This window comes from Montipora capricornis, chromosome 4 (assembly GCF_036669925.1).
Source record: "Montipora capricornis isolate CH-2021 chromosome 4, ASM3666992v2, whole genome shotgun sequence".
In the NCBI taxonomy this organism is placed as follows: Eukaryota; Metazoa; Cnidaria; class Anthozoa; order Scleractinia; family Acroporidae; genus Montipora; species Montipora capricornis.
In genome coordinates, this window is record NC_090886.1 from 11,897,119 (window position 1) to 11,922,082 (window position 24,964).

At 39.0% G+C, this 24,964-nt stretch overlaps 1 protein-coding gene across 1 annotated transcript in view; it reads left to right on the forward strand.

The window, feature by feature from the left end:
• The first annotated feature begins 3,538 nt into the window (after positions 1–3,538).
• The window catches only part of LOC138045534 (serine/threonine-protein kinase unc-51-like), a 36,408-nt gene continuing 14,982 nt past the window's right edge, over positions 3,539–24,964 (forward strand). Inside the window, 18 exon segments of the mRNA XM_068892074.1 lie at positions 3,539–3,927; positions 4,351–4,443; positions 4,654–4,695; positions 6,095–6,127; positions 6,812–6,848; positions 7,205–7,255; positions 8,727–8,849; positions 9,841–9,914; positions 10,879–10,980; positions 11,431–11,489; positions 11,795–11,877; positions 14,012–14,062; positions 14,359–14,420; positions 16,355–16,484; positions 18,461–18,534; positions 19,486–19,522; positions 21,239–21,287; positions 22,964–24,141. Of these exon segments, the coding sequence (XP_068748175.1) occupies positions 3,835–3,927; positions 4,351–4,443; positions 4,654–4,695; positions 6,095–6,127; positions 6,812–6,848; positions 7,205–7,255; positions 8,727–8,849; positions 9,841–9,914; positions 10,879–10,980; positions 11,431–11,489; positions 11,795–11,877; positions 14,012–14,062; positions 14,359–14,420; positions 16,355–16,484; positions 18,461–18,534; positions 19,486–19,522; positions 21,239–21,287; positions 22,964–24,141 (2,371 nt within the window). The 5' untranslated portion in view covers positions 3,539–3,834.

Sequence of the window (24,964 nt, forward strand, 5' to 3'; positions counted from 1 at the left end):
GTCGTTGCCGTAAACGTCGTCATTGCTTAAACTCCCTCCTGTCAGCCTAGCACCGTGTCTTCGAGTCTTTTTCTTTTAGCTTTTGCTGAACGATAAGAAGCAACATTTTTTTTGTTCGAGTGAAGTGACGTACAGTTGTAAGCAGTGCCCCTCGAGGTTTAACTTACAATATTGTTGGGGGTGGGCGATGTGTTTGGCCATTCTCCTTCTTTTGCAGTTTCTACTCATTCAAGGAATCGACAGATGCCCCCGTCCATATTTAACGAAAGCAGGACACGACGCCAGCGTCACCTACTCTTTTCGAACAAATAGTCCCCTACAATTTTTATTCTCAGGAAAGGCTCCGAGACGGGGCCTACGGTTTATCAGATGTAATCAAGAAGTTCAATTAACGCGTTTTCCTGAATTATTTTAAGACCATGAGAGTTGGCCAGGGCCAGCGTTCGAAGCCGCGACCTCCAGTAAGACAGTTTAATTCCCCAACATTGTCAGTTCAAGAGCACTGAGTTTTCCTTACGCATCCATCATTGAATGGTGAATCAATTCTTAATTGTTACTTTTTCTCAGCTTTTCCCGTGTGTGACTAAACTGCCAAAACGCGTGACACGAATCCGTACTGTGAGGTGTGATCCTCGAACTTATCTGGATAATAAATGATTTAGAAATTGTCAGCGGCTTCATCGGGATTCGAGCCCATGACCCTCTACGATGCCATGGCAATGCTCCACCAACTTAGCTACGGCTGCCACTCACTTGGGAACAGGTCATTTTTGGGCTCATATGTTCCCGTGAAAGAACTCAGTGAATGAGAGAAATGTATATATTTGATGAACATATCGTTTCATAAGTAGAAAGTAGAGGTCACAGTCCGATTGCAGATATTTGATGAACATATCGATTTATAGACAACCCTCAGCCACGGTTGTTGCGGTTTTTAATCTCTAGGTCGTGCGTAAGCTTCATTGATCGACTGGATTAATTTCGTCGAAGATCAGTGGGCGGAACAATTTCCTAGTATTACTTAATCTACTTATTTACTTAAAATACAACGTTTTTTTCCGCAAGAGCAGATAAAATTTCTACAAATTGATTTACTGAGTAGTAATGAATAGGGAAGATATAATTGACATCACCTACTGTCATTAATGTGCCAGCCAGAGCCTCATTGGCTGTCGAAACAAAGGGTCTTTTGTTCCTGTGTTTGGTAAATTTGAATAAAAAAAGCAACATTTGTAAACAGATATCTTCGATCCCTATAATAACAAGTTTTTCTCATCCATCTAATAACTGGTAGTGACAGGAATCAGTTTGTTCTTATTTCAAACTAAGCAGGCTGAGATGAATAATTGTACTAGTTGATAAAGCTGTTGATAAAGCTGTAATTGCATGGAATCTAGCTAGCGGTTTATGTTTCTCTCAAACCCTCAAATAGTTTTCTAGAGAACACTTGTTTTAGTGGCCAGCGAACAAAGTATCGTTGCAGTTGAAATGAAAGACGATTTTGACAACAAAGCCACAAAATAGCATAAGTTTTGAGAGGAGGAAATGTGGCTGAGTGGTTACGGCGGTTGTCTTGCAATTGAGATCAGAGATACTGAAAATACGTTTTTTCGCAAGAGCAGGTAAAATTTCGACAAATATTTTTGCACGGCGGGAAAAGCAGATCTTAACAAGTGTTATTGAAATCCAAAAAGAAAATTGGGGGTAGCCACGCATTTTTCAAAGATAATTAATCAAAAATATTTGTAAAAAGCTATAAAATACAAATGTTGAGCCTAACCGTTCTTTTCCAAACTGAAGCTAAATTATCTCTGAAAAATGCATGGTTACCCCCCTATTTTATTTTTGGATATCAAGAGCACTTGCTAAGTTCCGCTTTCTCCGCATAGTTTTAAACCGCGCAAAAATATCCCTGTATCAATAAGCACCACCCATAGGAAACCCAAGTATTGCGAGATGCGCAGAACGTATGCGCAACAACAATAGTAGTTACCGTCCTTAAGACCTGGTACTGGCACTAGTTTAGTTTGGTTTAACTCCTCGGTATATAAAATGGATGAAGCGGTTGGATTCCTAAAGAAACTATGATGCTGCGTCAGTGGGGAAGTGAAAGGCAGAAATTGGTTGATGTGGTAATTTGATGGCACTGTAAAGATATTTGAAAGCTGGTTAACTTGGTCTTTTTAACATGGCTGTTGATCTGCTCTGTTGTGTGTTTCATTGGCCCAACCTGAAGGCTCCCGTAGCGTTGCATTTTGATCAATTTCTCAGTTTACCGTGATCGTCTTAACGACGAAGTTACATGACCAAATTTCAGGGTCCGTGGAAGATATGATAGCCCGCGAACGAAGACGTATTTCCGGTAGAAACGACCAGCGGAAATACGTTTGCGCTCGCAGGTTAAGGACATGAGCAACTGCCGATGAATTTCGGATTTTCTCTTGCAACTTCCAAACCCTTCACAGTAGTCAGCCCCTCTCAAACTTGGAACGATCACGAAAAGATAACAATGCACGAGAGTAAGTGTAACTATCTTTGTTCCATGGTGATGTAAGTCTAAGTGTACAGTAAAGTGGGTCTCGATTTAAAAAAGAAAATAAAACAAAACAAAAGAGAAACTCAAAGTTATTATTTTAGTTGGCACTTTCGTAGCCTTGGTTGTTGCTGATGCTGATGCTGCCAAAATACCTTCAATGATCCTGACGCTGATTCAGGGAACTGGTTACATCTTGTCCTCTCATTTGAGTTAATTTGTTAATTTGTTAACTTGTCTCTGAAAAGCCCCCATGGGGAGTTAACAATAAAATTTGTATTGTACTGTATTGTAATTTTTGGAGGAGTTTGAGGAGTTTATTTCCGACTTTGCATTCATCTCACAGGACAATGTCAATGGGCGAAAACGTTCTGCTAATTTTCATTTCCCCGCCGTTCACCTTGATCTACTGAGGTCCGATATGTCTTAACACCTTTCCCGCATTTAATCAGTTTCATGGATAGACAACGCGTCACGGGATATGGCGAGATAAGAATCAAGTGATTTTTCATGATGAGCACGAGAAATCGTGTTGGAGCATATATTCCAGTTGATAAATGAGTATATCATTAAGACTCCATTAAGTGATAATTCCTTTTGTCAAGAGTGCCACAGCAAGTTTAAAAGAACTATTTCTATATACAGACGCCCAAGAGTACGGCCTAGATTTCCCTATATAGTTTTTTTTTTGCGGGCTTTTCTCTTGCTTTCCGTTCAATCTCAGGAGAAATATCAAACCCGAATTAAATATATTTAACCCTCAACGTAAAAATTTAATAACTGAAGCAGTTGTCGGCTTACTCATATTCTGTACAAGCGTTGCTCAAATCACAGCCATTGAAAAAAAACATTCTACAACTCACGTGCATATCCCTAGAATTCTTGAACAAAAACTTTACTTGCCTAATAACATTAAAATACGTCCTCCGTAATCAATTTTAATATCGCCTTGTAACCTCTCATTTTGACTTAGTGACCACCCTTGACTGACGTCAAGTAACAACTTCATTTTGCGCGGTGAAATAAAATGCATTCACCGAATGAAAACAAAACAAATTTTTTCTTTCAGCGAAGGCGATCCTGTTCACTAAGTAGTTCTTGAGGATGTAGCCATGGAGGACTCTTAACAGTTATGCTGTCGGTTCACTTAACAAAGGGACAACGCCGTCCTCGCCTCACTTTTGCTTTTGGAGTTAATTTTGGTTCGTTTTCTCCCTATCATTCGCTCGCCACAAAATTTTTGGACGAAGGGAAACTCTTTTGTTGTTCCTTTCATCTGCTCGCAACATCTCTCTTCAGCAATGGCAGAACAAGTTGGTGAATTTATTTATCATAAAAAGGATCTTATAGGACATGGAGCTTTCGCGGTGGTTTTCAAGGGACATCACAGAAAGGTGAATTTATGTTGCCATAAAAAAATTTATGCTTGACATTTCGATTTTTCTGGTAAAGAAAACAAGGTTAAAATTTAGTTGTGTAAACCGCAGATTATATTCGGTCTCCTCCAAGACCGAAATATGTATTTTTCGGAAAATTTCTAGCTTGATTTGGGTGTTAGCCAGCTGTCATTTTGGTTTCAAATTGTACTTTCGCCTAAAACAACGTTTGTGAATTTATATCAAAGCGAGAGCTTACGTATACCGGAAGCCAGGTGATCAGTGAATGAATTTAGTAAGTACTGCTAAGCAACAGTTTGTGTCTTTGATGGGATTAATTCATGGTCATAGTTAGAAGAGTAAGTACAATTGTTCGATTTTTTTTTTTTCATTGTGGCATTCCTTGACAAGTTCCTCGTTTGATTATTTTTCCGTCTACAGAAAGAGGACTTTGTCGTTGCCATCAAGGTAATCGCGAAGAAAAATATCGCCAAGACACAAAATCTCCTTGCGAAGGAAATTAAGATTCTAAAGGTCAGTTACTATAATTGAATTTTAGATTGAAGCACCCGGCCTGGAGGTCAAAATCATCTCTATCGAACATTTTGGCGTATTGTCAAAGTTGTTTTGGTTTTTCCACGTGATTTCAGCATGACAATTAAGTGTTGATATTATGCAATCCTGACCTTGGTCAGGATCGACAGACCTATTTAAAATGTTGTCACGGTTTGCCTTTGATTGCAGGAGCTACATCACGAAAATGTTGTTTCTCTCTTCGATTGTGAGGTAATAAATACCACTCAATATATCTTTGTGAAATTCTTAAAAGGTTTGAAAATGTTAGCTCAAGATTCTGTTTACACGTATTCCATACCAGCCATACCATTTTTACTTTGTAAGCTCGGTATGTTATGATTAATCTGTATTTTTCCATACCTGAAGACATATTATTTTAATGAGCGGAGTGTGCTCTTAGAAGTGAGAACAAATGTTGAAATAAATATTGTTTATATATAAGGTCAAAGGTGATACACTCACGGTGACCACAGATATAGTGCAAACAATTCAGCTGAGATTTCCCAGATTGTCTTTTTGTCCCCTGGTATCTCCTGATGTCCCCCTCATTGGCTTTCTTCAATATGTCTTAAAGGTTCACCTCAGCAAGAATGATGTGACTAACTATTTGCTTCACGGTTTTCATTTGCACTGAAAGACCGTAAACGTAAAATTCTTGATGTAGCTTGCAATCCTTTGCGCGCATACAAGTTTAGACAGAAAATTCAAAGCTACATGTATAGGGAAACAACCTTGTACCAATCAGAATTCAGTGGAAAACACTCCGCAAACACCCATTTACTTCATTTGGAATTTTCAAAGCTTCAGTGAAAAAAAAAACACCTACCCAATTCTGTCTTTTTTCGCATTCGTGGGCAGCCAAATAAGAACCCTTAAACTCATTAACAATTGCTGAGCTTGGGAACTGGTGCCTTAAAAGTTAGTGCGGAAGGGCCTGGAGGGAGCAGGGAGGTATCCATGGCAACCCCGCAAGCAGGAACCATCCCCGAAGCAGCCCGCTAACAGGCACTGTCAGACTGAAACAAGTCCAGTGAACATAATTATGTACCAAACCTAATGCTTACCTCCTAACACAAGTTGCCCTGAGGGAAGGGAGGGTGGGGCTAATGAATCTGAAAAGATTCGCTCACAAAAGCACTGATCTGCAAAGAACGATCGATCGCTAGAACGCAAAGCTATGCATGAAATCTCCTGTAAATTCCAGGGGCGCCCCACAGATCATGTGTGAGAATGGGTACAACCGCTGGCAGCATTGGCTTGAGGTTAACCTTGCCTAAATTGCATTTAGCCAACCTTAAAATTTTATTATCATCACTTTCGAGAATGAAGTTTCAACCATAAAGTCATGAGTAAAAATTTAGTATCTACATACTTGCAGCTGATCTGATGAAATGTAAATTGACTACCAAAGAGAAATTAAAAAGCTGACATTAAAGGATTTGTCCTTTTTTTCCTTGTACTACCAACTTTTTGTGCTTCAATTTTGCCACCATAATTCCAATGTCACAATAATTTCTTTAGCAATTAATCCTGATTAGCTTTCAAGAATGTTTCTTAAAAGTTATTTGAGCTCTGGAACCTTGACCTTTTTGTACTTTGCAATCTACAGGAAACCCCCAATAGTGTATTTCTGGTTATGGAGGTATGCATAAATTTTCATAATGTTTCAGTTTAACAAGTCACATTTCATTGTTTTACTACATTTATTAAAGCTAACCTTAGGCCTAATTAGGGCGTAATTTTAGATCGGCAAATGGTTAGGGTTGTTTCTTTGGTGGTAAAACAGTGACTTGTAACCTTTGACCTGTGTTTTGTACCTGTCCCTTTTCATCCCTGAAACACAATGAACACAAATTGGTTGACAAACATTGGTGTTGCTGTTGTAGTTAAAACTTTTCCTTGGTTAAAAATTTTTCCTACTAGTTTGTTTTTTATACACAGTGTACTGTCCTTTAACCTATAGACATTATAATGTTGATCTGAAACAAAGAATAATTAGTAAAAAACAAACTAGTTTGAAAAATATTAACTACAACATAACCAACCAAATAATAATGATGTAGCCAAAAAAAACCCCTGATTTTTATTTCACTGTATAATGTATGATCCCTAGTACTCAAAACTCAAGCAAATTTTTCATAATCAAGCATTCTACTTTCTCAAATGACCAAGTCCCACCAAGAAATCTTATTAAAAGCAAATATTAGCTCCCACAAAACACAAAAATTTGCCAATCGCCAATAACAAATTTATCCAAGGGGTAGGGTCTAAGGTAAACAAGACTTTAACATGGTTAAAGGAGTTAATCTATATATTCTCTTTGCAGTATTGCAATGGAGGGGATCTGGCAGATTATCTTCGAGGTACAGAATAAAATTAACAATAATCCTGTTACTAGTCATCATTCGCCCCAACATTTTGGTCTGTCCTTTCAGATGTGGCAAAAAATGGGCAAGGTTTAACTTACACATTGCTGGTTTGTGGTGTTTCCTCCAAGAGACCGTGAGGCAGGCCTTTCATGGATTAACTCACGTCTCCCTGACTTGCTTCACCACTTAAATGCAACTGACAACAGCTTATGTGCTGTTTTTTGAGTTGATGCAAGCTTTGCGGTTTACGATTTAGACTATTTACATAATCACAGTCACTGAAGAGACAGAGACAGAAATAATTTTACGGTAAATGTTGTGTTTAAATTTTGCCTCTTTTTCCTTAACAGACAAAGGGACCCTTAGTGAGGATACAATCCGTATATTTTTACGCCAGATAGGTAATTAATTAACTACACATTACACCTTCACATACACCATGTACTGTATGTTAATAACTGCAGATAACTATGTTATGTTTAAAAAATGAGCAGCAGTGTTTTATCGGGGTTTAAAAACATGAGGCATAGCCGAGATGCGAGTTTTTTGAACGGCTTCAAAAACATTCTACAAAGAGGGTGTCCCTCTGGACTCAAAACAATGGTTCAAATTGTGAGAGGTGAATATTATTAGCATACAAGCAAAACAAGCTATGCCTTATTAGTATTCTTTATATAAAGAATACTAACAAGGAGTGTTTTATCAGGATATAAAGCTCATACAGTCGTGACGTTTTATCGGTGTTTTGATAGGCTGTTAGGCTCATGAAGTATTAATGAGTTTTTGAAGAAATGTTTGGATGTACCTGTAATAAGTCACTGCATTACCACCACTGCAACATAATAATAATAATTATTATAATATTATTGTCACAGTGTTGAGTGGTCCCAATTTAGGGTCCCATCATGCATTTGTTCAATGTGTCAAAATTTTGAAATGTTCTAATATTTCATCAGACTGAGTGTTTATGCTATGAGAATGAAATTAACACTATTTTAATGCTCCTTGAATGTGGTTTTTAATCCAAAAGGTATTCTTAAATTGTTTGATGCTATTTTTCTTCTATGTTATTGTTACCATTCTCAAAGCAAAAACAGCTAGTCCTACATTGTACAGTCATGTGCTCTAGAATTTTAAGCTACAAGGGATTTTAATTTTTTCTGCTTTCTTTTAAGCAATTGATTTTGAGATAAGTGATCATTTTTCAGCTACGTTGTTATTGTAATTGGTGTCATTGTTTTTCAATTATTTTTTGACCTGTTTTGATTTTATACCCAACATGTACTTTAATTGTTTAAATTCCCAGTCAAAAATAGTTTTCAACTTTGATTGAAGATAACAAAATAATGCAAAGTGTTTTTACCTTTATATAAAAAATGTGACGCCTCAAAGCTATGACAAGACCTTTAAAGAGTCATTCATTCATTATAATAATTATTATAAGTTTTCTATGTATCAGGTGTTACGAGAGAATGGTTGTGTTGACGCAGTATGAACAATAATTTGTTTGTAATTGAATTGCTAATTTTTCAAATGACTGTCAAAAGTATTATGCAAATTGCAATAATTGCTACGCTTTGTGTTTGGTTTAATTAATTAAAACAACAAAAATGTGAAGGAATGAACCAAAACCAATCACCACTTGCACATGCGATTTTTCCACGCTTTGAGTATGTTAAATGAAGTTGGATTGGTTCATTGCTCTATTTGCACCTACTGTGATTGGTGGAACTTACTGTACAAATGTAATTACTTTGGCATTTGTTTTACGGCACTCAATTGAAAACTGCTCTAGCTGTGGTTCTTGCAGTTGTGTGTTGCAGTGGTGGTAATGTAACATATAGTGCCTTTCTTTCTTGTTTTTATCGCCAGCCTCAGCCATGTGCACTTTGCAGTCCAAAGGTGTAGTTCACAGAGATCTAAAGCCACAGAATCTCCTCTTGCATCACTTGGGAGTGACCATACCCTCACCCTCAGAAATCAAAGTTAAAATTGGTGAGCTGCGTTATTTTCTTAGTAGTACCAAAAAATTCACACACAGTTGTCTAGTTTATTATATAGACAGGGATTAAGAATTCAAAGGAAACTCCTTTTTCAGAATATAGTGAATCAATAATAATATTATCAATTATTTACCACGAGGCAGAGATTTTCATTAGAAGCCGGTCAACGGCGGTATACCCCCATCTATGTTGTCAGAAATTTGCTTCTCACCGCTGTCTACTCTGTCTTGATTTTCACGCACACCCTTGTAAAAGACAAGTTTAGAGTGACCACGGTCCGCTTACAATGTACACCGTACATTGATTAGCCCAGGCGTCTACTTCAAATGTTATTGAAACCCCTGATGTTGGTGAATAGAAGAATGCAGAATTTACATTTGTGACCATTTCCTTCATTTAACCCATTGACTCCTGGGAGTTCCCCATTGACGAGTAAAATCGTCTGGCGTTAGACAGAGTAAAATACTACATGTAAGTCTGCTTGGCTGGCCAGTTTAGGCCGGTTTACGCGTCAAAGGGTAAGCCATTGACTTCTGAGAATGAGACTTGGCCAATAATAGATTTTACTCTGTCTAATGCCAGACAATTTTACTTTTCAATAGGGGCAGATGATGTGGAGTTAATGGGTTAACAACCTCTACATCCACACCAAAGCTATGTCCTCTTTCATCAATGTCGACCAAAGTAATTAAATTAACCTGTTTTTAATTAGTCAATTAGAGTTTTGTACCAGACCATACAGGCTTTTTAGGCAGATTATTATTATAATTTTAAAGAACTACACTAACTCTTGATTAGCTTCTAGACTTGTGCCAACTGTGCCTCTTGATGCAGGAGCAAGAGCTAATAAAATCAACCTGCATAATGATGTCTCCTAACGTTTTTCACTTTGATGGGAATAGAGTTCCATTCCGCTCCTCACAGTGTTAGTTTTTCATTTCAGTCTCTAATAGTATAATTTTTGTGGTCTTCTTTCTTGTCAGCTGACTTTGGTTTTGCAAGGTTTTTGCCTGGCGAAATGATGGCAGCCACATTGTGTGGGTCTCCCATGTATATGGTAAGCAAATAGTCCACACAATCATTACAGGGAGTTAAGTTTTTTTTGCATTCTTAAACCACGAAACAGCGAAATGAAGCACCAAAACACCAAGTATGACCCCACCATACATTGCATACTAACCGACAAAGGTTGGATTTTGAGTTAAATAACATATCAGACCTAAAACGTTATTGCTTCTAATTGATTGAGATAAAATAACGTTTTAGGCCTAATTAGGCCTAAAATGTTATTTAATCTCAAATCCAATCTTTGTCTGTTACTATCCAATGCATAGTGGGACCATACATGGACTACTAACCTGAATGTGGTTTCTTGTGACTTTCCGTGTTCAAGGAAAAAAAAAAGTGGTTTAGTAATGCCCAAGTTATTTTCCTATAATAATTATTATTCTATCTTCTCTCAGTTTTCAAGGACAACCTCCTTTATAACCTTTCGCCACTTAGCCGATTGGGGGTACTCTAGATGTGAATTGGTTAACTGGTTGGATATAGGATCCAATTTTCTTCCCATTTGTTGCCAAAATTCTTTGACCTTTAGATTTTCATATAGATGTCAGTTGGGTCAGCTTTCTACTTGGCTTGCTTCACTTATTTACATTGAGGTGCTTGCTGTTTGAATCCATGTTCTCTGAAAAGAGTGCACCTTGGAAGCTTTCAGAGTCTCTATGGGCTCCTGTTTTTGTTTGGGTCATTATACTTTTACATGATATCCCATTAGTTCCATTTCCTATTTATTTCACCCTAAACTCTTCTTGACTCCTTGTTATTAGAGTAACTTCCATTTCTTATCTCACTGTTTTTGATAGCTCTGGAAATGATGTTTCTTTCTAATATTGCCCAACATCAAGCCCTCCCTGCAAGACTGCACCATTTGAGTGGTTGCAATAATTACTAAAAAAAAACCACTGTATTTGTGTTCTAGATGTACTTGTCTAATGATCAATATTAATTTTTTTCTGCAGGCTCCAGAAGTCATAATGTCAAAAGCTTATGATGCCAAGGCAGATCTTTGGAGTGTAGGGACCATTGTTTACCAGTGCTTAACAGGGAAGGCACCATTTCAGGTTTGTTTTTCAGCTGTTCACTTGTACCTGTCATGATAGTCCAATTTCTACTTGATTAAATTCACCTATGGCTTTCATCAAAAGGCATCACCTGGACGAAACTGTTGGGGGTACGGTAAACTCTGTAAAAATCCTCATTTTATTCCTCAGAGTCTGAAAATCATTTTCATCATATTAAAATAAATTCAGAATTTTAGCATATCGAAATTAAATTGGTCTCTAACTAAGATGAAAGGAATGATGGAAAGAGGTCTTTTTTTAATGTCTGACATTTAATGTGTTTTCGTTGGGAGGAACGCATCGTTATTAATGTAGGTTGATGTTGCTTCCATAGTAACAAGCAGAAAGTTTTTTAATAATGGAATATAATTATTTACATTGTTAGACACTAGATAGGAAGCACACAAATTCCTCAGTGGAATTCCTAACTGACAGTGTGATTTGTTACAGGCAAGTAGCCCTCAACAGCTGAAAAAATTCTATGAGAAGAGCAAAGTCATTTCCCCAAGGTAAGTTATGAAAAATAATTTTATTCATCATTATCATGATGATTTTATCACAGTTTACAGTGCAGCTCAGATTGTATAATTACAAGGCTGCTGGCTAAGAATATTTTAAAGGGGCCCTCAGAGCTAAACGCTGAGAATTTAGGAGCCCAACATATGAAGTGAAAGGTGTTGCTGTGAAAAATTAAGGCGCCCAGAGCTATTCTTTGGGGGCCCCAGGCTACCGGGCTCCTGTTAGGCAACAGCCTTGAATTAATAATGAACAATGAAATAACTTTTTAAATTTCTCTTGTTTTTAATTTAAACAGTATTCCAGCTGGTACTTCAAAAAGCTTGAAAGACCTTTTGGTAGGACTATTAAGAAGGAATCCAAAAGACAGACTTGACTTTGGTAATAATTGCTACTGATTAAAATAATTATAAAGATCAGTAGCACATTACATGTGTACAATCAGAGTGACACAAACTCCTTCCCAAATATCTTCTTTATTATAAGCCGTACATTTGTAAGATTTCACACAAATAAGGGTAACATGTTTGTCAATAAATATGCAAAGTTTCGTGAATATTCACTGCACTCTTATTTTTGGCGAAATTTTTGTTTGACAAAATTGATTAAAAATATGGCCGTCACGCGTAACATTTACCCAGATGAAATGTCGTTCGATAAAAAATATATCTAGACCAAAACGCCCATTATCGTTTGGAAAAATCTTAAAATTACAAGGACCAAACATACTTTCAACCTAATAACTCAACTTTTCTAAAACTGGAATCTGTATGGTTAAAATTCCAAAAAAGTACCTCGTAGTTAGGGCGTCACGATACTGCTCTGAACTTCTGCAGTTAAAATTAAGGTTCCCAGACAAGTTACAAAAACGAGGTGAAAAATAAAAATACCACCGCAGACGGCGTTCTCACTTTCTGGGGACTCTTTCCTGAAAATATGAACAATCTAGGACCATTCGCTCCAACGCAATAAGAAAAAGTCTGAATCTCAAGCCTTGTGAAACGCTCCATGGTTTGATATGCCATTAAAAGCATCAACGAAAGTCAAACTCTTCCCAAATGCCCGCAATGGATCCAAAACCTTCGGATTGCCGCCACATTTGAATCTCATCTCAAAACGAACGTTCATGAGCATTTCCACGTTAAAATATAAAGTAGGTAGCTCGCAAGAAGAGTTTTTCTAAATCTTAAGCCTTGTGAAACGCTTCTCCATGAGTCTCCTATTACATGTAGGATTTTCTCGCGAGAAAGACAGCGAAACAACATGACCATTTCGCCATGATTTCGGGCAATTCCTTCCATGAAACATCAACATGTGCCCTTGGTAACCTCCCAAGAAGGTTCCAGAAGCTGTTTGTTACGTAACAACTCCAAAAATAGCCGTGAAAACCTCAAGAAAAGCACGTGTTTTAAATGCAAATGTCCCTTCGGGTTGGGTCACGTTCGTTACGCCAGATGGTTTTCAATGGACACAATGGAGCATGAGAATAAAGCAGAATCAATGAGAAGATGGAGAAAAGAACAAAAGAAAAAAAAAAGGCTATCAACAAAGCCCACTACGAAAAAAACAGAAAAAAGCTGATATGTTACCCTAAAGTGTGTAAAATGTACTAGTTTTAGGATGTGCAATGTATTATGGGTAAAAACTAAGATTGCTGACTTGGCAAAAAACTTTGGATTATATGATTGTTTCCTATTAATGGCGATTTTGCTGTGATAATTACGAAGTGTTAATATGAATTTGGACAGATTACTAGATATTTTACAAAATTAAGAGGCCGCAAAGCATCATGGGTATAACTTAAAATGTTGTCTACAAAGCTAAAACCAAGCAAAACATAATTATTTCGGCTCTTAGTGTGTTTTACTGTGCAAATTAAAGTGTTATCATGACTTTGGAGAAATTTGTAGAAATTTTGCATTTTTGATATATGTTACACAATTGTACGTGTCTATTGTGCTACTGATCAAACTTAAGCCAGTGTATCAATGAAGGTATCACATTCAATGTTCAGCGGTAACTTATATAAATTATTAAAGGTCATGCAACTATTTACATGCAGCAACTTTTGATTTAGTGTGGTGTGTTTAGTGTACTGGATATGTCTTTTGTTATGATTTTACCATTTACAGATGTTTGTCCGCCCATCATTCAAGATAAACCAGGCTAAATTTAATTAGTCAAAACCAAGCCAATGGAGTGGTTTTTCCTGGGATATTTTTAATAGGGGGACTCCAGGGAGGTTTGCAGGGTCATTGCCATGTGCCTTGGCTTGAGTTGCTTTTTCGCTTGCTTGCTTTTCCTCCAGACCCATATTTTTGGGTATAAAAATACATTCCACTCACTGGTTTTTTTTAGTGATGTGTTGACACGTACCTGGGAGGTGGACTGCAGGTCAGTTGCTATGGTGACCTCTTTTCTGCTGAGGAGAGTGCCTACCCTCCAGGAAATTGATGTAGTATGTGTTTTAATTTATTTAAGTAAAATGCAGTGATGAGTATTGTCTATTTAACAGGTGAGTTCTTCTCTCATCCATTCTTGACTGGACGAATCCTGCGCAGTGCATGTAAGTGCCTGACTCATTGGAGCTTAGAGGCTTGACACTGAATTTAGGAAGAATAATGTAATGATAACATTGATGTTAGATATTAGGCAGCTACCTCCGCTGATGTCAAGTCTTAGCTGAAATAGGGTAGAACTCACAGGCGGGTCCATTTTGTTATAACCTATAAGAATCATGGGCTGGGGACTGAATTTATAGTCTTTGAGCATTTTTTTGAATACAAAAGTCATGTTTATTGTTTGTTTTGTTTTTTTAAAAATAAGATTTTAAATATGTCTGCTACTTTCTTTTCATTGTAGCCATTCCAGTTGCTGTTCCTGCCCACCAGCAAAAGTATTCTAGATCATCATCTTATTCACCCGTAAGTCAACAATGCCAACTTCAGCCTTAGTTGTTGCGGTTGTTGTTCTTATTTATCATCGTCATCGCCACCACCGCCGTCATCATCATTTATCGTCATTAGGCCAATACCTAGGGATCTTCACCAAACAAGATTGGTTAATAAAAAGGATTTCTGTTTTCTCGCTGGAACAAAATGGACCGTACCAAGTGGGCAAGATTGGCCTATTTTTCCCCACTCGGTTAGCCAATCAGAGCACAGAATTCATCTCATCTTCCCCCTCACTGAGCTGGCCATAGAATTAATACAAAATGTAATGTTAAAACTATCCTTATACATGTAGTACACTGACTTAAACATGCACCTTACTGGCATGCAGCAGCAGATCAGAGGTCTTTTTTACAGTTTTTAACAAGGATATGCAATGATGGAAAAGAAAATAAGAGAAGTCTATATGCATGGACATCAAACACCGATTTTTACATCGAACTCTTTTCTAGTAAACCACTAAAAGATGATCCCAGTTAAGCGCTGTGGTGCAGGAGCACTGCCCTGCATACTATTATTGCCAGTCAAGGTGTTGAGCCCCATTTGAATGGCATGTGGGTTTTTTCTGTCTCGCAAGTGTTTAACTTGCTTCTTCAATTGCCATGATTGTATGCTTGAAATACAGTAAAAACCCACGTATAAGAACCTACAATTTAAGAATAATTTTTGTTAGGCCAAAATTTTCATTTTTAACCCCCTTTTCATAAGAACCTATTTAGCCTAAAATTTTCAATCGATTCTTTTACAAAAAAGTAGGCACAGGTGATAATGTATACAGAAAGAAAATTGTCTAGGTTTCAGTAAGTAAGATTCAAAGAATGAACTAAAATGTGTACTAGTACTTTGGAAAGATAAATTTACTGTATGATTTATATCATTGAAACTGTATTTTAGATAATTATTTTATACAGCACCATACATGTACCTATTCCTTATAACATACATGTATGCCCTGTAGTAGTTATCTGTGCTTATCGCTAGGGCCCCTATCAAATTAAGAACCTCTTTAAGAACCTAAGTAGCCTAAAATCCCACTTAATACCATTTCTATAAGAACCTGTTTAGGCTAAGTTGAAAAAATGTAGGTTCTCATACGCACGGTGGCCTCATGGTTAGTGCGCTCAACTCCAGATTGAGTGGTCCGGGTTCGGGTCCTGGCCGGGGACATTGTGTTGTTGGGCAAGACACTTTACTCTCACGGTGCTTCTCTCCACCCAGGTGAATATTAAAATGGGTACCGGCGAATTTAACGCAGGGTTGACGTAAATTAGGCTTATCTGCACAATTCCGGAATTTTTTTGGGAATTTTAGACATCAAAACGAATTTTAGAAAAAAATTGACAATTTCGAGAATTTTAGAGCAATTTGAACCTTCACCTGGCATGTTGGAAACTTTTCACAGGCAAAAACGTTGACAAAACTTTTTTTTAAAATTCCAACCTACCAGGAGAGGGGTCAGTCCGTTCATATCCATTCCTCATCAGCGGTTATTCGCCAAAAGGGGTCCTACAGTGCATCTAAGCAGCGGTTTCTCACCGTAGTTTTTCCGAATCTTTGCTTGATCCGAACAAATATGGCAGACTTTGCACCATAAGAAACGAAATTTATAAGAATCTTTGGGAATTTTAGAGAGTTTTTGGAGAATTTTAGACATTTTCTAAAAGAATTTTAGAGCTTTTGTTTGGGAAATTCCGGAAAGAATTTTAGACAGTTTTTCGGGAATTATGTAGCTAGGCCTAACGTCAATTGTCTGTATTCCGAGACACGAGTGATGTTTAAGTTGAGGAGAAGAACAAGGGGACACTTGGAAATCTGCGTACATCTTGCTGGGGGCATTTCTGGACTTATCGTTGACAGTGGAGGGTTTTGCGAGGTTATTTTGAAATATTCCTTCTTTTTCTCCACAGAACTTTGGTGCTGAAGCATTGGGCGATATACGAGTTGATCTCTTACCTCACATGACACCGCCACATGACTCCACAGAAATGTCCCCACAGGACCCACCCATTGTCATGAATATCAGCTCATCTGGGAACAGTGAGTCAAATTATCGTCACTGTTGACGCTCATTTTTATTGCTCTTAGATCTCAGGCTTAAGATCTTTGAATCATTTCTGCTGGAACATGATGTTATGCTGACAATGTGTCCCACTTGCTCTTAAGTTTTATTTGCTGCTTAGAATCTGAAACATGTCAGGCAACTGCCCGGTTATCGTTGTTTTTTGTCCTACTTTCCATTCAATTTCAAAGAGTTTAGACCTTAAAGGCTGTATTTATTAATCATGCCTTGAGCAAAGTCTCCAAAGTTAACTCCTTCCTAGTCATTGAAGTTTCTAACACCCAAATGAAAGACGAAATCCTTTGCTTTTAGATCAGATGAAATTAGTGCGTTCGACATTAGCAGAACGCAACTTCTGATCTTGGGTATCTTTTGCAGAGGGTGAGCTTTACCTTCGTTTTTCCTTCGTCTGCTTTTTCAGCGCTCACCCCGTGATTAATTTGCACCAACACTTTGATTTTTGGCAAGGGACATCTTTTAGTAATAATCTCTCAAACGATTTCAACAAATTCGAGATTTTCACAAATTTAGTTTTTGTGATGTCGTCACCTCTTTACTCCAAACCTTCCACTTTTAGCCACATTCCACAAACCTCTCATTAGCACTTTCGGTAGACGTTGTTTACATAAGTGGCATCTTGGCCGTCTAGTGATTCCAACCTCCAAAGTTCGCCCAACGAACGCACTTCATAATCAATGATTACTCCTTAGTTAGTAGAGCGGTTTTTAATTCAGTGTCGAAAGTAATTAGCGAATTGCATTGGTTTTGCATTTCTTCACTCAGTGATTGGTTCAAAGTTCTCTTGCCATTTTGTCAACCAATCAGAAGTGAAACCAAAACCAATCGTGGCTTGCGCGTGCAAATTTTCCCGCGCTTTGTTTCGACTACGTGTAATTACTTCCAGTTTTGATTGGTTTACTGGATTGTCTCTGTCCCTTTTGATTGGCCAAAGTAATTACTTTGGTTTTGGTTTTACGACACTCGATTGAAACTCGCTCTAAAATAAGATAATTGAGGACAATTCACAGCAATTTTTTTCATGTAAATTATAATGGTAATTGAACTGAGTGGAGTGCAATTTGGTCTGAAATCCTACGTCGAGTGATTTCAAAATCGAAATCGCAAGTATGATTTTAGACCAAATTGGACGACACGAAGTTCAATTACCGCTTTCTTACATCCATTTAGAAATCACACAATAATTATTTTATCGCTAAACTACAGGATTTTAGTCAGTATCAATACTTTATTGATCCAGTTGGGAACAAAAGATGCAAAATTCACCATAATGGTTTTCTCTGTCTTTCATTTTCCTTCAATTTGTTTGGTTACCTTAAAAAAAACCTTAAATTTGATTGGCTCTTTTGTTTTAATGTTCCTTTTTCATTGGCTGGGGAAATGGTGCAATTTAGAACAAAAAATAGAGCGATTTGGGACTAAATCGCCCTGTTGAGAGCCAATCAGATTGCAAGGGTAAGTTAAACCTACCCAAGCCGCGTACTAACTATTTAAAACGTAGCTTTGGCTATAGCGGTGCCTTACTATGGAATTCTCTTCCTGAAAGTATTAGGGCGATTAGATCAATTGGGCAGTTTAAGAAGGAAATCAACCGCGCACTTGAAACATTCGATTCCCACTCGGCAATCTTGTAAATCAGTTTTTAATAGTTATTTTAACTTTTACATATGGATGTAATTAGAATACTATTGTCATTACTGAAGATTTTTAACCGAGTTTAAATAAAGAACTACTACTACTACTACTAAGGATCACCAGTGATTTCTAAATGGGTGCAATAAAATTTATTACTGTGTGGTTTAACTTTTTTTTTGCATTTCAAAAGCCGACAGAGAATGTCCAGCTTGGTGTTACTTTCAGCAAGCTTCAATAGTAGTTAAAAGAAAAAAACGAATCAGTGACCGTGTTAAAGACTTTTGCTCTTGTTTTGCTTTAGATTCCAGTGTACGACAAAGTTCTTCTGGAGCTTATCCACAAAGCCCTGCTCAGGATGACGAATTGGCACCTGAGGTTTGTCTGCTACTGTAGGTGAACGTATAAGAACATTCTTGTAAAAAGAGAATCTCGCTCTTTAAAAGAGTGAGGGCATTTTTCATTTCCTGCAAAGTCACGTGTAATCTCGTTCAGTGACTGCTATTTCAATTTGCACACATGAATAATAGGCGTTTCGCGTTTGATTGCAGCCAGTTCGTGTCAGTGACAAATTAAACTCTTTGTGCTAGAACGATATAATTGCGCTCGAACGTCGCATTAAAATCAAGTTACCTGTTTCAACATGCACGAGTTTCAACAACATCTTGAACAGTAAGATTGTTATTTTCGTTTATTTTTATTTGTTTAGTCGCGTGTCTAAAGTGTTCGGTTTGGGTTAGGGGTCGGTAGGTAAGCGCTTGATCACGTCGAGTTTTAGTGACTGATTTTTGCAAAGCCAAGGGTCATGACTGACTTGCCTGAGAACGAAGACATTTTTCGGCGGTCGCTTTCCTCCCCGTCTGCGAAGCCGAGCGTCGAACCCAAGCGAACCCGAGCTACCAAACGATTTCTGTGATGTAACTACTTTTGTTTTCTTTTGGGCCAATCACCTTGTATGAGAGAAGAGAAACTCGAGTGGTCTTCGCGCGCGCCTTGTAATCATTGTTACCGGCGAGATCATTAGCTGTGGCTTTCGAAATGACAACTATGAACGAAACCCCAAAGAAGATTCCCCGCGGTGGCGAATGTTGCGTTCCTTGTTAGACAAAATTCTTAGTTGCAAAGGAAAAGATAAATATGTTTGGAAAGAGTGCTATTTTTAGGGGCAGAGAAACGACCGCCGGAGATACGTCTGTCTTCGCAGGCTAGGTCATAACTGGATGTCAGATAACTTGAAATATCAAACATGTTGGCAAAATGATTTAAAATTTTGGCGAAACGACCATATTACTCGTGGAAATACGTAATTTTGTGTTGTTCTAATTTTAGGGGTTTGTCCTGGTTCCTTCTAACCCTGAGGCTCCAAGTAAGTGAACTATCTCATTGCAGTATGAACACTTGAGGGACCCTTGGTAGTTTTCCTCCTTTTAGTTTCATCTTCTAAGCAGCAGCCGTCCCTTGGGGTATCACTCACTCAACACTACCCACCCCTCCCTGCTCTATAGTTTTGTTGAAGGTGTTTCATTGTTTTAGTTTTAAGATGTTTTCCTGGCTCCATAGTGACGGCCACAGACGTCTTTTGCTCAGATTCAACTGAGCAGTTCTCTATAAAAAGCTTCTTTTGGGGTCAGGACGCAGCCATTACAACGGCTTTCGTGATTACCGCGCACCGGTGGCTGAATTGGTTGAGCACCGGGCTGCCATGCGGGAGGTAGTGAGTTGGACTCCGGCTCGGCGGACCAACATTCAGGATCTTTGAATAACTGAGAAGAAAGTGCTACCTTTGTAACGACATCTGCAAATGATTAGATTCTGTAGTCTTCTCGGATAAGGACGATAAACCGTAGGCCCCGTCTCATAACCCTTCAATGTTCATAACCCTGTGGGACGTAAAAGAACCCACACACTATTCGCAAAGAGTAGGGCATGGGGTTCCCGGTGTTGTAGTCAGTCTTCTGTGGTGTATTATGGTTGGGAGGGTAAATGCTCGGAGATACTAGCTGCATCAAGCTACTCTAGAATCCGAAGGTAAATAACCATATGATAATGATGATATGATATTTTGGTTCAGAAAACAGTAGGCATAAAAAAATATACAACGGAAACAAGGGAGCCTGCTCCTTAACACAATAGAACTATGAAGAGTTGCATGTACCTTGTAGCTCAGTCGTTAGAGCAGCGGTGATTTAACCCGAAGGTCGTGGGTTCAATTCCTACCCTGGTCAGGTTTTTTCTCTGTCCTTGCATTTGTGGGCCCAATTCCATTAGTAGGGCTAACGTTCACATGGTTTACATGGGTAGAAAATAGCACTTCACTTACCCTTTTAGCAGTTAATTCTGTTGACTATAGAACTATGTCCTGTTCCGGTTCAATGAAATTAGAGGTTGTAAAGGGCTGCATGGTAATTAGCACAGTTCAGAGTTTGAATTTTTTTTTTTCCCGTTATAACTCGAGAATACTCGGAAAAAAATCCGAGTGTTCCGAACAGGAGTCGAACCCACGATCTTCCGATTACTAATTCGGATGCTCCACGACTGAGTGGCTATAGGACTCGTTAAAATAATTTCGTGCGACAATTGCCCTGCTCTACTACGCATGCAAGGACTGAGATTGTCGAATTGGTGAATTCTCGCAGTTGTAGCGGAAAAGTTGACAACGTAAACACCACAAAAAGTCTAAATCCAAGCTCACTCATTATGATATTGTGTTACCGGCTCTGTACGGCACCCCTTCACTATGGCTCCCCCATTACTAACTTTAAACATTTGGACATAACTCCTAAAAAAAGACACATTTGATAGACCAAATCGGCTAATTATAACTCAATGTTATTGTAGTACCCAATTTAAACCCTTTGGGAATAAAACGTTTTGGTCCAGGTATTTCCATATCATTTAAATGTGACAGAGACAATCTTAACCCCGGGAGATTTGAATTGGGTACAACACTGCGTTAGCGGATTTGGTTTGTGGTCTCTAGAAGAATCAGTATCATCGCAAAATGCGAATCAATTTTATTGAGCTGGTTGTAAGTTTTAAAGGGGATTTCTTTTACTGATGAATTGCAAAAATCTTTTTAAAGGAGTTCTCCAACAAAGGAACCCTTCGGATCCTCTTTTTCCTTTCTACAAGTAAGTACTCGTTTTTTTTTTAACTCTGTTATTGGAAAGATTTAGTATGGCAGTTACGACAACAGCAAACGTTACGTTGAAGTTGGCGTTATGGCTGGGGTTTCGATAACTTTTGAAGTAGATGCCTGGGCTAAGCAATGTGAGCAGCGGTTACTCTTGTCTTTCACAAGGGTTTGAGTGAAAATCAAGGCAGAGTAGCCAGCTGTGAGAGGCAAATTTCTAACGACATAGACGAAGGTATACCACAGGTGACCCGCTTCAAATGAAAACCCTGCGTCATGCCAAAACAGGGTCCCAAAGTAACTTTTTTATATGGGCGCCAACTGGCGACTAGATAAAAATTTTCAGTCGCCAAAAATTTTCGCCTGAAAATGCACGTTTTGAACTTTTTTTATGGATACCAGAAAGCAACGACCGCGCGGTCTTGTGTATGTGTCAAGCATTGTTTTTCGCTTTCCAAAGCGGACATTTTGGAGAGAAAATGTATCCGACCTCGAATGTAATAAACAAAAATCCATCTGCCCCTTAGTTTGTTGAAAATTTCAGCCACAGTAACACAAGTCACGTTCTGTCGCACACAAGCCGCCTAGTTGTCACCGTGTTACATTCCTCGCACCAGTCCCTTGAATCTCTTTACTGAGTCGGCTTGCGACGTTATGGAGGTAGCTAATGGGAAAACTCCTTTCATTTTATTTCAAAAACATCAGCAGGATAAAAAGTCAGACACGTGTTGGCAAACGGCTCTGAACTTAAGAGTAGGTCGCCCACTGGCGACCACTTGTGAAATTCTGGTCGCCAGTACTCAATTTTTAGTCGCATTGGTGACCAGGAAGGCGCAATTTCGGACCCTGAAAAATTCAGAGAAACTTGTTTTGGTTTGGTTCGTTTTTGCCTGTTGGCAACGTATATCATCAAGCAACTTCACAAAACTGAGAGGCAAGTTAGAGCAAGGGAATTTTCGTACTTTGTTGACAAACATCAGCATTGCCGTGTCTCGTAAACACAATAGATTGAGAGATGTGACATCGCGTTTCATGATGATGATGATGAACCTTGGCGGTGTTTGTGATTTTTAGAAGCTTCTTACCACCGGGGTAGACTTGAATGTAATGGCCGCGCGAAAACCTACATTAAAGTCAAAAGCAAGCGAAGGGGAAGGGGGTGAGGAGAAGGTTTTTCACTCCCTCTCCTCACTCAATTCCCCTTCGCCTGCCTTGTCTTCGGTCTAGGTTTCGCGCGGTCATTACATTTAAGACTACCCCGGTGGTAAGAAGCTTCTAAAATTCACATAACCGCCTGCTACGTGGGTTAATGATATTTGTTTTTGTGTCAAGTGTATTTTTAGCGCTGAGGCACGAAATCGGGGATAATCAAATCATATCAAATCATAGGTTGGTTTTTGTGGAGAGGGGAAAACCGTATAGTACCCGAAGAAAAGCCTCTCGGTGCAGAGTAGAGAACCAACGAACTCAACCCACATATGACGCCGGATCTGGGAGTCAAACCTGGGCCACATTTGTGTTAAATTTCATGGGTCTGGGCTGGTTTGAGGGTTTGCCATGATACTCAATTTCGTCTTCGTAGTCAAATCTAGTAGCTCATTTGATGATGTTTCTCATATCATAACGAGTGAGTCGATTGTGTTGTGTTCTTTTTTTTCCTTTTATTTTTAATAGCCAATCTCCCCCAAGGAGCAGCAAATGTCCTTCCTCTCCATCGCCTCCATTGTGCCGCACTCCTAAAAGGGCCACTTTCACTGTGGGATCTCCCTACTCAACATCACCGACACCACCAACTTCTCCAAACATGCAACCACAATTGTTCCACAGCCCAAGTCGCTCACCATCGTCAGCCGAATCGCTACCAATTGAAATGCCAATTAGAAGACGCACCAGCTCCTCCCCAGGGCTTCCTCCTCGCTCTGAGCCATCTACGTCTCCGGTGCCAATACCACGGTCAAGCACTATGTCTGGGGGCTTCTCCAGCAGGCAGTCATCCTCTAGAAAATCTCCCTCACCCACAAAGCACGCACCTTCCACTGGCATTGTCCAGAGGAAAGAGCAGAATAATGCACCAAATATGTCAGTTGGGCAGAGTCCAACGAGTGGCCTAGGGATTTTGCGAAGCCCGAAGCAAGACAGTAGTCCAGTATCTAGGAAAGAACCAACCGTCTGCAGCACTAAGGGCTCTGTGACACCTCTCGCTGCAGCTGTTCAAGCAATGAACGACCAAGCAAAGGCATCAGGTATCAAACAGCAAGCCTTAGTTGGATTTTCTGGATCCAACATAAGCAAAGGTTTTGCACATTCTTCGGCTGGAAATTTCCGATGGGCGCTGTCATATATTGAAACGTTTGTGTCGTAAGACTCCTCTTCAATCCTCACAGCTCTCGCTCGTCAACCAAATGTAGCACTAGGTGTTCCTATAACTGACCTCTCAGAACCCGGGGTAGAAGACAAACAGATGATTCGTGTCCACAGCTGTCCAGCCATTTTAGCCATGGGACTTCCAAGAGGGACTTTGATGACAACACCGTCATTTCAGATTGGTACTGTTGCTGCCTCCCCCATATATCGCCGCCATTCTAGCAACGGGTCCGGTTCAGTTAAAGTAAAGAGCCCTCCATCCTCTCCCACGGGTCTTCCCACTATTCCAGGCTCCCCGACCAAGACATCACAAGGCAAAGAATCCGTTGTTGACCTGGAGAAAGAAATGAAGCCATTGAAGGGACTGTTCACAGCTGGATCACCTTCGCCATTCGACAGTGACAACGGCGGGGTTTTCGGTTCTCCTGGACGAAGTTTACAAAACAAAAAGACGACCACAGGAGACGGGCCTGCTGTTGTGAATCAAGGTATACTTACACGTTCTTGTTCGTTAAATCAGTACATAAAGAATCAATCGTAAGATCGCGAGCACTTCCGAAGAATTATCGTAAGCCATCGTGCTCCCCATCGGTCACATCTTTGAAACGGTCCCTAGGGCACGATTATTTTTCCTCTTCAAACCAATGTTATTATCCAACTGTGTTAGTTTTCGTACAAAAAACGCACGAAACGAGTACGAATATTCCACGACATTGTACAGTTAAGTTATTTGTACACTTGCTTATTGTACAGTAGAGAACCGGTTTGACTAGTTTAGTTGCTGACGTTGTCCGGCACGCACTAATCTGTCACACTTTCTTGGTTGTTTACAATTCATTTGCTAAAATTTAGTGCAAAAAGAAGTTGGATAATAAATAGGTTATTAGATGTTTTGGTGTGTAGTATCGCTGAGTATTTGTACTCGTTGGTTGTATTTTGATTCGCCCTAGCGGGCTCGTCAAAATACTCATCGACACTGCACACCAAAACATCTCATAAGATATATATATTCTTCTTTTATGTCATTGTCGAAGCCCTGTCCGTTTCTTAAACTCCCCAACACACAAGTCGTCTTCAAAGATCGTAGACGTAGCAAGTCCATAATTGTTCCCATTCCGGTCTGGGATCCATAGGAGGTGACAATGGCTCTCTTATATGAATGGAAATAAGACTTTAAAGAGTTACAACACCGTTCGTGTAACACGCGAAATCTCTGTTCAGCAAGGAGAAGGTGTAGTTACAACTAATTTTAAGTGTAGCGGTGTAAAATCCCTAACGGATTCTGAATACACGTTTTAGCTTGTGCGTTTT